The sequence below is a fragment of the Xenopus tropicalis genome, chromosome 9 (assembly GCF_000004195.4).
Source record: "Xenopus tropicalis strain Nigerian chromosome 9, UCB_Xtro_10.0, whole genome shotgun sequence".
NCBI lineage: Eukaryota > Metazoa > Chordata > Amphibia > Anura > Pipidae > Xenopus > Xenopus tropicalis.
The window spans coordinates 3719541-3733000 of record NC_030685.2 but is presented as its reverse complement, the minus strand read 5'-3'; the positions used below and the strand labels follow the sequence as shown (position 1 = coordinate 3733000).

The following is a 13460-nucleotide window of genomic DNA, read 5'->3' as shown; positions in this document are numbered from 1 at the left end:
GCCGTAACCCCCCTAACTATACAGAGCCCCCTGTCAGTGTATTATGTGCCGTAACCCCCCTAACTATACAGAGCCCCCTGTCAGTGTATTATGTGCAGTAACCCCCCTAACTATACAGAGCCCCCTGTCAGTGTATTATGTGCAGTAACCCCCCTAACTATACAGAGCCCCCTGTCAGTGTATTATGTGCTGTAACCCCACCTAACTATACAGAGCCCCCTGTCAGCGTATTATGTGCTGTAACCCCCCTAACTATACAGAGCCCCCTGTCAGCGTATTATGTGCTGTAACCCCCCTAACTATACAGAGCCCCCTGTTAGTGTATTATGTGCCGTAACCCCCCCTAACTATACAGAGCCCCCTGTCAGCGTATTATGTGCCGTAACCCCCCTAACTATACAGAGCCCCCTGTCAGCGTATTATGTGCCGTAACCCCCCTAACTATACAGAGCCCCCTGTCAGTGTATTATGTGCCGTAACCCCCCCTAACTATACAGAGCCCCCTGTCAGCGTATTATGTGCCGTAACCCCCCTAACTATACAGAGACCCCTGTGCAAATCAGTGAAACAACAAAATATGTCACACGACAGTGTAATTAGTGGTCAAAATATCTGGTCCAATAGTCACGCTGTCAAAATAAACAGTTTTTAGGGAAAAGAAACTAAAAACGACTGGTAAAATGGAAAAAAAACTAATAAAAAAAGTTTGTGTATACATGTGTGTACATATGTAAAAGTTGTGTGACAGTATGTAAGTGTGTATATATGTGTGCAAAATGAAAATGGGCTGTCAAAGCAGGAAGTGCAAGCAGCAGACGTGATGCGATCGTGTCTGCTGCTAGGGGGTCGGTCCTACGATGATCGCGTAGGATCGACATGACAGCCCCTTGGCTCATTGCTTAGGGGGCTGTCATCACTAGAAACTCTCTGCAGAAGTGGAATCTTTAACTGCGAGGCACGTTGTTGCCAGTTAAAGTGTTAAACCCTGAATTGTTTCTTATTCCATGTACCTATGAATACGTGTGCAGTCACACAAAACAAGTTAGGTTTTTATATTTAATAAAGCTTTTTTGATATTTTATCCGCTGTCCTGGAGTCCGACGAGTGCATGCTGTTTGGTGCTGGCTATAGATTACACAGAAGGGGTAAATGGAACGTTTTCTAATTGGGCCAGTGTGGTTAGTGGGTACCGCAGGGGTCAGTCCTTGGGCCTTTGCTGTTTAACTTGTTTATTAATGACCTGGAGGTGGGCATAGACAGTACTGTTTCTATTTTTGCTGATGACACAAAATTGCGCAAAACTATAAGTTCCATGCAGGATGTGCCGCTTTGCAGAGCGATTTGACTGGGAAACTGGGCAGCAAACTGGAAAATGAGGTTCAATGGTGCAAAGTTCTGCCCTTTGGTAGAAATAATATAAACGTGAGCTATCTACTGAATGGGAGTGAGTTGGGGGGATCCTTAATGGGGAAGGGTCTGGGGGTTTTTTGTAGATAACAAGTTGTCTAATTCCAGGCAGTGTCAGTCTGTGGCTACTAAAGCAAATAAAGTGCTGTCTTGTATAAAAAAGGGCATTGACTCAAGGGATGAGAACATATTTTTGCCCCTTTATAGGTCCCTGGTAAGGCCTCACCCTGAGTATGGGGGCAGTAACAGTGAGTATGGGGGGCAGTAACAGTGAGTATGGGGGGGGCAGTAACAGTGAGTATGGGGGGCAGTAACAGTGAGTATGGGGGGCAGTAACAGTGAGTATGGGGGGCGGTGACAGTGAGTATGGGGGGCAGTGACAGTGAGTATGGGGGGGCAGTAACAGTGAGTATGGGGGGGCAGTAACAGTGAGTATGGGGGGCAGTAACAGTGAGTATGGGGGGCAGTAACAGTGAGTATGGGGGGCAGTAACAGTGAGTATGGGGGGGCAGTGACAGTGAGTATGGGGGGCAGTGACAGTGAGTATGGGGAGGCAGTGACAGTGAGTATGGGGGGCAGTGACAGTGAGTATGGGGGCAGTGACAGTGAGTATGGGGGGCGGTAACAGTGAGTATGGGGGGGCAGTAACAGTGAGTATGGGGGGCGGTGACAGTGAGTATGGGGGCGGTAACAGTGAGTATGGGGGGGCGGTAACAGTGAGTATGGGGGGCAGTGACAGTGAGTATGGGGGGCGGTAACAGTGAGTATGGGGGGCGGTAACAGTGAGTATGGGGGCAGTAACAGTGAGTATGGGGGGCAAGTGACAGTGAGTATGGGGGGCAGTGACAGTGAGTATGGGGGGCAGTGACAGTGAGTATGGGGGGCAGTGACAGTGAGTATGGGGGGCAGTGACAGTGAGTATGGGGGGCAGTAACAGTGAGTATGGGGGGCAGTTTTGGGCTCCAGTCCTTAAGAAGGATATTAATGAGCTGGAGAGAGTGCAGAGACTGCAACTAAACTGGTAAAGGGGATGGAAGGGTTAAACTATGAGGTGAGACTGTCAGGGTTTGGGTTGTTTTCTCTGGAAAAGAGGCGCTTGCGAGGGGACACGATTACTCTGTACAAGTACATTAGAGGGGATTATAGGCAGATGGGGGGGTTCTTTTTCCAATAAAAACAATCAACGCACCAGAGGTCCCCCCTTTAGATTAGAAAGGCTGGGAATGCCCTGCCGGGGGATGTTGGGTAGGGGGTTCCTCACGGTGAGGGCAGTGAGGGGGTTGGGGAATGCCCTGCCGGGGGGTGTTGGGTAGGGGGTTCCTCACGGTGAGGGCAGTGAGGGGGTTGGGGAATGCCCTGCCGGGGGATGTTGGGTAGGGGGTTCCTCACGGTGAGGGCAGTGAGGGGGTTGGGGAATGCCCTGCCGGGGGATGTTGGGTAGGGGGTTCCTCACGGTGAGGGCAGTGAGGGGGTTGGGGAATGCCCTGCTGGGGGATGTTGGGTAGGGGGTTCCTCACGGTGAGGGCAGTGAGGGGGTTGGGGAATGCCCTGCCGGGGGATGTTGGGTAGGGGGTTCCTCACGGGGAGGGCAGTGAGGGGGTTGGGGAATGCCCTGCCGGGGGATGTTGGGTAGGGGGTTCCTCACGGTGAGGGCAGTGAGGGGGTTGGGGAATGCCCTGCCGGGGGATGGGGTAATGGCAGATTCTATAAGAGGGGCCTGGGTGAGTTCTTGATCAATCAGAATATCCAAGGCTATTGTGATCTACAATTAGTTGTATGTGCATGTAAATGCAATCCCTTTATGCAGAGGATTGAATGTACTGTACATTTATTTGGGCAATTGCATGAATGCCTGTTCCCGCTGCTTGATAAGTTAAAATCTGAGCTTTTGATCTTCCACTATTAAAAAAGTCCAGCCTTCCTCAAACAACCACTGTCACTATAGAGGAAAGTGATGATGATGATGAGGAAACTGACCTGTTGCTACAGGCTTCTGTATGAGCACAACTTGCAATCGGCTGCGGACACCAACCTCTGTGTATAAAACACTGCTCACTTTCACTTGCACTCAGCTTTTCTAAGCAGAAAATAGTAAAAACCCGTTAAAGATCTATGATTGGACAGGAGCAGCTTGAACCATTTTTGCTAATTAATATTGAAAGGGACATTGCAAATAATTTCGTTTCTGATGATATTATTGTAAAATCGTCTTCCCTCTTGCAGAAATTGCTTATCTGAGATTAGTTGCTCTGTTTCTGCAAAAGTACTCAGGGTTATACTCATTAATACTGTATGGGCAGTCATTTAACTGTATTTTCTTTTATACAACTTGAATAACATTGTATTTTTCAGTTATTTATTTAACAGTTGTTGCAATTGAATGTTATTTAATAGTAATTTAATACATTTATTCTATTTTTTTTTTATTTCATCTAAATAAAAATGTTCTCTTTGGTATGCATTTCCTTTCATTTCCCTTTTTCGAGAGTAAATGGGGGGGGCCCTTGAGATCAAGTTCTCTGGTGGGCCCCAGGTGTCCCAGTCCGACACTGCTGGGAAGTGGGATTTAGCGCAGAGCCTCCAGGGGATTCCCACTAGGGAAATAATCACACACAGTTTGTAGCAAATATCAACTTTATATAACTGGGTGTAAAGGTAAAATAATTATAACAGGCAAACAGTAATAACCCTGCTTTGGGAAACCGGGATGGGTTTAGCCACTACTGGCTCAGTCTCTCTGGGGGCTCAGTCCCACACTCCCCTCCTGGAGGAAATACCCTTTCCCAGTTCAGTCCCTTCCCCAGAGTTCCCCCAGGTAGCGCTACCTGCCCCAAAGTACCTCTCCCTTTGGAATAGGCAGTTGCTCCCATGTAGCCCCGAGAAACACCTGCCCTCACCCAGGGGCCACACACGGAGACTCTATACCTTTATCCTCATATGGGTCACTCACGGGGGATCCGCAGGGAGTAAAGGCATCTAACAGCAGTGTAGCGGATCTCTCTTTACAGGCTGGCACTCAGCAGAGTTCCCTTCAGCCTCCACACACTCACTGCTTACTGGTTGGTCTCTCTCTGTCTCAACTCCGGCCCCTTTATAAGCTGCTGGGCCTGCCCCTGACTCCAAACCTGGGGCATCCAGCCAATCGGGTTCCTCCCCCATCTGTAGCTGGGCTGGATAGTGTCCAAGAGAGAGAAACAGGGGAAAGAGTTCTCTGATCCTCAACACAAGTTTACGTTTTATGTCATTGTGAAAGTATGTTTAATGGTTTCTTCACTGTATGAATATATTTATGACAATCAAACTCAGATCGCTTTGAAAAACATTTCCCACATTCAGAACAAGAAAAAAGTTTTGCCAATGCGTGGGTTCTAGAATGAATTTTCAGGTCATATTGCTGTGAAAAAGATTTCCCACACTCAGAACATGAAAATGGTTTCTCCCCTGTGTGAGTCCTTTGATGCCGATTAAGGCTAGATCGACAGGAAAAAGATTTCCCACATTCAGAACATGATAATGGTTTCTCCCTTGTGTGAGTCCTTTTATGATAATCAAGGTCAGATTGCTTTATAAAACATTTCCCACATTCAACACAAGAAAATGGTTTCTCCCCTGTGTGAGTCCTTTTATGCCGAATAAGGTTAGATTGACAGTAAAAACATTTCCCACATACAGAACATGAAAATGGTTTCTCCCCTGTGTGGGTTCTATAATGAGTTTTAAGGTGGGATTGGTCTGAAAAACATTTCCCACACTCGGAACATGAAAATGATTTCTCCCCTGTGTGAGTCCTTTGATGCCGATTAAGGTTAGATTGATAGGAAAAACATTTCCCACATACAGAACAAGGAAATGGTTTCTCCCCTGTGTGAGTCCTTAGATGACAATCAAGATCAGATTGCTTTGAAAAACATTTCCCACATTCTATGCAAGGGAATGGTTTCTCCCCTGTATGGATTCTTTGATGAATTTTAAGAAGTGATTGGACTGAAAAACATTGTCCACATTCAGAACAAGAATATGGTTTCTCCCCTGTGTGAGTCCTTTGATGCAGATCAAGTTGAGATTTATTTGCAAAACATTTTTCACATTCAGAACAAGAAAATGGTTTCTCCCCCGTGTGAGTCCTTTCATGCCGATCAAGATGAAATTTGCTTGAAAAACCTTTCCCGCATTCTGAACAAGAAAAAGGTTTCTTCCCTGTGTGGGTTCTCCGACGTTTATGACTCTCATTGCAGCTGTATTCCCCGCATAATATATTTTTTGTTATTTCAGATTTATGTGGAGATTGGTGGGAATTTTTATCATAATTATTACCCTTCATTTCTAAGATGTTCAGGCTACACCCCATGATAGGAGTAGGTGTGTCTGTTCCCTGTATCTGTTCTGTAAGGGGATTAATGCTGCAATCTGATTGGTTTCCCCCTTCACATGAAGCCGCCTCCTCTTTAATCCCATTGGCTGGTGGGGGCTGTTCCGCTGGAGAAACATCAGGGTTTGTGAGATTCCCATCATTATTACAACATAAAGTTGCTTCCGTATGTGCTGTAACATCGCTCCCATCTTTATATTCACAGGCTGCTAAAGGGAAGGATAGAGATCAGAGATATATCTGAGGGAAATAACTTGGATTTTGTCATTATATTTTTCAGGGAAATACATGATTTTAAGGAGTCGGATTGGGTTCGGCCAGGAGGTTGGATTCCTGCTGAAAAGCCCAATCCTGCCTGAATCCTGAACCAAATCCTGGATTCGGTGCCTCTCTAATTATTTCTGACAATAAGCAAATAGATATAGGGAGCCATAGGGTTAACACTCACTTATGGCGGGTAAGTTCTGTATAAAGGGCACATAAATCCCCCAGTGCCCCCTATAAAGACACCCCAAGGCAGGGGAGTTAGGAGATGAAAGTATACAAATATGCTGTATATGTGAAGTATAAAATATAAGCCTAATATGCCATCTTGTAACATCCCAAGGGCCTGACAGTGCTGATTGGCTAAGAACCTACATGCACTTTGCTATTTGCTCAGCTATAACCACAGAGTCACAAACAGTTGTAAAAGGGTGAGGGGAGCAGGAGAGGGGAGAGAGCTGAAAGCTGCATGTCTCTGGCACAGGAAAACAGACACAAGAAATCTTTTGACAGAACTCAGGGCAGCGTTTCTGTGAGTGCTTATGGCTGTATTTACATAGACCTTTCTGATAAAGCTACTGAGTTTTTACCTTTCCTTCTCTTTTAAGCCGGGAACCATAACCTGGGGGAACCTCGTGCTCCAGTACTGTGTGTGTAATCCCAGTATAACAATCCCGTGTATGAACCGTCCATAAGGGAACTCGTAACTCCATCACGGAGTTCGTATGTGGTCAGGAGTAACTCTGTGGTTTCTGGTTTGAGTCACATGTGCCCATACCCACTAGCCGGACATTGGCAAATACCGGCCAAAATAGGGTTACACAGAATTACAGGGCAAGCACTACAGTCAAGTGTTTTACACACAACTGTGAAGTATTACAGAGAAACTAATGGTAACATTTAAATAAGTTTTTACTGCAGTTGCATAAGTTAACAACCTTACCTAGAAACGTACAGAACTTCCAAATCAAGCAATAAGGGGCAGGTAGGTGGGTTGGGTTTAATTTAGGGCACTGACCCCCAATGAATATATGCTCTGTATATGATAGAAACCATTACTCACCCAGTGGGCGGAGCTGCTGGGGCTCCTCCTCCTCCTTTATCCCTTCCCTGTAAAGGGCCTTGTTTTCTTTTATATACTCCCACTCCTCCAAGGAAAAATAGATGGAAACATCCTCACACCTTATGGCAACCTGGCACACACAATGTTACAGTCATCCCCCAGCCAGAGAAAGGGATTATCATACACTGTTACTAAACAATAAGGGGGGATTGGGGGGCCGCACCCACCTCTCCAGTCAGCAGCTGGATGATGTTGGAGATGAGTTCCAGGATCTTCTTGTCATTTTCCTTCTGTATGACGGAGCCAGGGGCATGCAGGGCCCCCAAACCCACAGTTGGGCTCTTCTTCTTAGGGATGACGTAGCCCTATGTATTGAGAGGGAGAGAGAATGATGAGTGTGTAACGCAGCAGAGAGACCCCCTTTGTACAGACAGACAGTCTCTTCTCACTGTGCCACTCACAGTGCCCCCCTCACCTCTCCAGTCAGCAGATAGATAATCTCCAGTGTGAGATTCAGGATTCTCTCCTTCCGCTCCTCATTTTTATCCTTCTTCCCCATCACTGGGTCACTCGCTTCCTCCCACATTCCCATTGGCTCCTTGTGGGAGGGAGGGGCCTGGAAGTGGAATTAAGCACTTACACGTTTCTATAGGGATTATTCCCAGCAATATCCCCCAAAACAATTCCAAGCAGGGAATAGAATAACTAGTCTAGCCATGGGCTGAACTACCAATCCCACAATCCCCTGTTAAACTTCCCTCTAATGATGCAATGTCTGCCAATCAACACTTCCCTTTCCTGCCAAGAATGGGCCCCTCAGTGCTTCCCCTCAGGCTGCAGGGGGGCCTTGGTACCAAATGGGAGAGGAATTCACTTATGGTGGGTGGGTTGGGCTTGGAGCTGCCACAGAAACTGCACTGACTCAGTAGCAAAGTGTCCCTGGGAATCAGCTCATGTGTTGGGAACAACAAGGTAACACTGCTCCTTTAGTGCCACCATTAGTGCAGCCCCGCTCCCTTACTCACCTCTTTCCCACACTGCTCTGCTGCCTGTAGCTGTGAGGGAGGGAACTGAGGAGCTGGGACACTCACTCATTGGCTGGGAGGGGAATGTGGGCGGGACAGAGAGCGGCGGAGAAGAATCATTGGGCCAGGGAGCACAAGGGCGGGACACAGAGTTAGGGACAGAGGGAAAACTCACAGACTGCAGAGTTAGGGACAGAGGGAAAACTCACAGACTGCAGAGTTAGGGACAGAGGGAAAACTCACAGACTGCAGAGTTAGGGACAGAGGGAAAACTCACAGACTGCAGAGTTAGGGACAGAGGGAAAACTCACAGATAGTTGTGTAAGTGTAGGAATAACTGAGCTTTTCATGATATTAACCCCTTCAGGGTTGCCAGGCTGATGGTGTTTCTGCCACACTGGGCTAACAGGCTACAGCTCAGGCAGGTTTTCAGTACAAATGCACCAAGGTATGGATTCAGGCTAGTTCTTGGAGCCATTAAACAATATTCCCCAAAACATAAAGTGGTGCAGTCTGTATTGGGATCTCTGCACATAACAGTTTGGGGGGGGGGGGGGGGCTCTGCAGGTTTGTAGTTTGGAAACTCACCAATGTTCCCTTTTCCCACCTAGTGTACCTGGCCTGCCTCTCCCTATGCATGCTGGGTAATGTAGTTTTTGTGTAACAGTTTGCCTACTGCCAAGGTTACTGTAAAACTACAATACCCAGCATGCAATGGGACTGACTAGTGTAGAATGAAGCTCCCTATTTCCCCCTCTTTGCTGCTGTTCCAGCCTCTCCATCCCAAACTCCCTGCACTGCCCCCTTCTTCCTGCTGCACCTGCTGTGTGATTGTACTACTGTGTCATGTGATGTGGGGGCTGCCATTCGCTGCTGCACTTCCTCCCTAAACTAGAACTCTCAGGGTGCCTTGGGGCTGCTGGGAGTTGTAGTTCAAACAGCCCTTCCCGTCCTTTCATTTGTTTCTAGACTTAGGACATTTTGCTGGGTTTTTGTCTGAAAACTCAACGTTTTCAAAACATCACAGGAACAATTCATATACTAAATATATTAATCATTAAACTTATAAAAGATATCAGGACAAAGTGCACTAATAGATCCTTACACTGTTGGTATTAGTGGGGCTTCTACTGGTTTCACTGCTTTATTACTGCTATATGGATATTGTCTCTAATTATACAAGGAAGTGACATCACCAATGATGCTTAACCCCTTCACTACCAGCCGTTTCGGTCAAAGTGGAACTTGTATTGCCAGACAGTTTCTGAACATTTTGCACTTTAGGGGCCTTTCCTCGGGGGGGGACTTTTAGTTTACCCAGGAAAACAATATATCATTTTTTTCAGGACAACCTAAGCTTTCAAAATAGGGTATTTTTGTGTAATTCCAATTCTGTAACAAGATATGGGCTTCTAAATGTCTAAAAATGCAAAAAATATCTAATTTTCCATAATATAAACACATATACCAGAAACAAAAATTATTTTCTGCACAAAAATACAACTGATTTGGAAAGTCCCATGTCTCCTGAACGTGCCAATACCAAATATATATAGTTTTATGGGGATTTCCCACGTGTATAGGCCACAAACTCCCGGCAGGACACTACCAAATCCCCAAAGCGCTGCCCCAGAAAGCTGCATACTTTACATATCAAGGCCAAAACTCCCACTAACAGAAGGTTTATCCCAGAAAATGATACATTTTTAGAAAGAACAGATTCTGAGGAATCCAAAATAGGCCCAACTGTCTGTCTGCTCCAAACTACCAAGTCACAATGCTTTCCTAAAGTTATTGGTTTTTATCAAAATTTGTGAAATTCTAAAAAAATTGCTTCAAAGCTTCCAGTCTATAGAATCTTATGTAAGAAATTGCTCACCTTGGGGGCCACTATTTGTGTTATATACATATGTGTTTGTGTCTTTATACATATTTATGGGTTATACACAGTTTATAAACCAGTTGCCCAAGTCTTACCCAAAGCCAAATCTCCATATCAAAGGGTATTTCTGGGGATGGGGGTGGGACAGTGCGGCTGCTACATCTCATTACTGTATGGGAGAAGCCTTCTCAACAGTTAAGGTGCCCATACACTATAAGATCCGCTCGCTCCACCTACGGGTGGGTGATATCGGGAGAATCCAGGGTAATACGATCGTTTGGCCCTGGGGCCAAACGATAGAACTACAACAACGGGCAATGGCAAAGTCGGTCCGGGGACCGCATCAACCAGCCGATACTGTACCCGATCCGACCAGATTTTCTAACCTGCCCGATCGAGAGCTGGCCGATTTCAGGCTAGATCTCGGTCGGAGAGGCCTGTCGGGAGTGCCCATACACGGCCCGATTAGCTGCCGAATCGGTCCAAGGGACCGATATCGGCAGCTACTATCGGCCCGTGTATGGGGACCTTTACTGAACAAAGGCTGGGTGTGGCTCTTATCAACCCCATCTGATCAGTTGGTATGTGGGGCAGTGGCTGAAATGGTGTATAAATGTGCTCTGGATAGTAGTCAAGGGAGGAGCACCTGGGGAGGAGCACCTGGGGAGAAGCGCCTGGGGAGGAGCGCCTGGAGAGGAGCACTTGGAGGAAGCAGTGTACATCATATAATATTTATATATAAAAATCTTACACTTATCTCCTCCAGGCCATAAAGTTACCAGATAAACCCCACTAAATATGAACGCCAGGGGTCCCCTGAACAGTTTGATGCCCAATATGTATAGGTTTAGCTAAGTATGTGGCATGTAGGGGCCCAATGGGAACCCCCATATGTACTGTCATTTCAGCTCCTGCTAAATCAACACATTTACATCATTATATGTGGGATAAAGCTACAAAAAAGTACATTCACCCCAGAAAGCCATATATTTTTGGAAAGTGCACATCCCCCCGAATCTATAATGGGTACCCGTGTCTTTCTACTCCACAGTACCAAGCTGTAAAGCTTCCTAAGTTTACTAATTTTTATGACATTTCAGAAAATCGCCTAAAAATGTTGCAATTTGCCGTGTTTATCTCTCACAAATTCTTACGTACAAAGACAAATCACCCCAAATAGGGGCCTATGGGCTACTGAACAGTTTGATGCCCAATATGTATAGATATACCCAAGTCTGTGGTGTGTACTGACCCCAAAATGAAAATAGTGCATAAGGATTTCTCACCTGCCAACTCAGCTTTTGCACACGGAGCCCCCTGTCAGTGTATTATGTGCCGTAACCCCCCTAACTATACAGAGCCCCCTGTCAGTGTATTATGTGCCGTAAACCCCCCTAACTATACAGAGGCCCCCTGTCAGTGTATTATGTGCCGTAACCCCCCCTAACTATACAGAGCCCCTGTCAGTGTAATTATGTGCCGTAACCCCCTAACTATACAGAGCCCCCTGTCAGCGTATTATGTGCCGTAACCCCCCTAACTATACAGAGCCCCCTGTCAGTGTATTATGTGCCGTAACCCCCCTAACTATACAGAGCCCCCTGTCAGTGTATTATGTGCCGTAACCCCCCCTAACTATACAGAGCCCCCTGTCAGTGTATTATGTGCCGTAACCCCCCTAACTATACAGAGACCCCTGTCAGCGTATTATGTGCCGTAACCCCCCTAACTATACAGAGCCCCCTGTCAGTGTATTATGTGCCGTAACCCCCCCTAACTATACAGAGCCCCCTGTCAGTGTATTATGTGCCGTAACCCCCCCTAACTATACAGAGCCCCCTGTCAGCGTATTAGTGCCCGTAACCCCCCCTAACTATACAGAGCCCCCTGTCAGTGTATTATGTGCCGTAACCCCCCCTAACTATACAGAGCCCCCTGTCAGTGTATTATGTGCCGTAACCCCCCTAACTATACACGGACCCCTGTCAGCGTATTATGTGCCATAACCCCCTAACTATACAGAGCCCCCTGTCAGTGTATTATGTGCCGTAACCCCCCTAACTATACAGAGCCCCCTGTCAGTGTATTATGTGCCGTAACCCCCCCTAACTATACAGAGCCCCCTGTCAGCGTATTAGTGCCGTAACCCCCCTAACTATACAGAGCCCCCTGTCAGTGTATTATGTGCCGTAACCCCCCTAACTATACAGAGCCCCCTGTCAGTGTATTATGTGCCGTAACCCCCCTAACTATACAGAGCCCCCTGTCAGTGTATTATGTGCCGTAACCCCCCCTAACTATACAGAGACCCCTGTCAGTGTATTATGTGCCGTAACCCCCCCTAACTATACAGAGCCCCCTGTCAGTGTATTAATGTGCCGTAACCCCCCTAACTATACAGAGACCCCTGTCAGTGTATTATGTGCCGTAACCCCCCCTAACTATACAGAGCCCCCTGTCAGTGTAATTATGTGCCGTAACCCCCCTAACTATACAGAGACCCCTGTCAGTGTATTATGTGCCGTAACCCCCCTAACTATACAGAGCCCCCTGTCAGTGTATTATGTGCTGTAACCCCCCCTAACTATACAGAGACCCCTGTCAGTGTATTATGTGCCGTAACCCCCCCTAACTATACAGAGCCCCCTGTCAGTGTATTATGTGACGTAACCCCCCACTATACAGAAACCCCCGGAAAACCATATAATTTTGGAAAGTACACATTCCGTTGAATTCAAAATAGGTAAAGTTATTTTTGTTACACCTGGCAAAGCGAAGCTAAAAACAGATCAGGAATACTAACAGGGATAAAAATGCGATAAAACCACATGGCGCTTCTGCAGAGAGAATCTTTAACTGTGAAACAGTGTGTGAGGCACGCCATTGGCGGTTAAAGAATTTCCCTTTGTATAACGAGTGTAACCCTTTCTTGGCACACTCACTCCTGTCGGGCTGTATACTTGTTTAAACAGGTAATGGGGTCCCCCTTGCAAATAGTGAAAGGTACTGGGAAGTGGGATTTAGCGCAGAGCCTCCAGGGGATTCCCACTAGGGAAATAATCACACACAGTTTGTAGCAAATATCAACTTTATATAACTGGGTGTAAAGGTAAAATAATTATAACAGGCAAACAGTAACAGAGTTCCCTTCAGCCTTTACACACTCACTGCTTACTGGTTGGTCTCTCTGTCTCAACTCCGGCCCCTTTATAAGCTGCTGGGCCCGCCCCTGACTCCAAACCTAGGCACCTCCTCTCTCCCAACAGTGCACTGGGGCATCCAGCCAATCAGGTTCCTCCCGAGACTGTAGCTGGACTGGATGGTGTCACAGAGAGAGAAACGGGGGAAAGAGTTCTCTGATCCCTACACAAGTTTACGGTTTTTGTCATGGTGAAAGTATTTTTATACTACAGTTCAATGCAAATCATTTTCCTCATTTAAAACAATAAA

General features: G+C 46.6%; 2 protein-coding genes across 2 annotated transcripts in view; one reads left to right on the top strand and one right to left on the bottom strand.

Moving 5' to 3' along the window:
- Positions 1 to 13460, top strand: part of h2ac14 (H2A clustered histone 14) — a 1193713-nt gene that overhangs the window by 519313 nt on the left and 660940 nt on the right.
- Positions 4024 to 7695, bottom strand: LOC101733844 (oocyte zinc finger protein XlCOF7.1-like). The gene is made up of 5 exons (XM_031893052.1): positions 7579 to 7695; positions 7331 to 7468; positions 7104 to 7233; positions 5620 to 5985; positions 4024 to 5229 (listed from the first exon to the last, which is right to left on the bottom strand). The coding sequence occupies exons 1-5, from the start codon at positions 7693 to 7695 to the stop codon at positions 4649 to 4651; spliced, it is 1332 nt and encodes a 443-aa protein (XP_031748912.1). The 3' UTR covers positions 4024 to 4648.

Bases quoted from the DNA above. Each gene is read 5' to 3' on its own strand.
- LOC101733844 (XM_031893052.1), bottom strand. From the start codon at position 7,695: ATGGGAATGTGGGAGGAAGCGAGTGACCCAGTGATGGGGAAGAAGGAT. The intron at 7,234-7,330 runs GTGGGTGCGGCC...TGTGTGTGCCAG, and splicing joins TCCAGCTGCTGACTGGAGAG to GTTGCCATAAGGTGTGAGGA. The intron at 5,230-5,619 runs GGAGAACCCACA...GTGGGAAATGTT, and splicing joins CAATGAGAGTCATAAACGTC to TTTCCTATCAATCTAACCTT.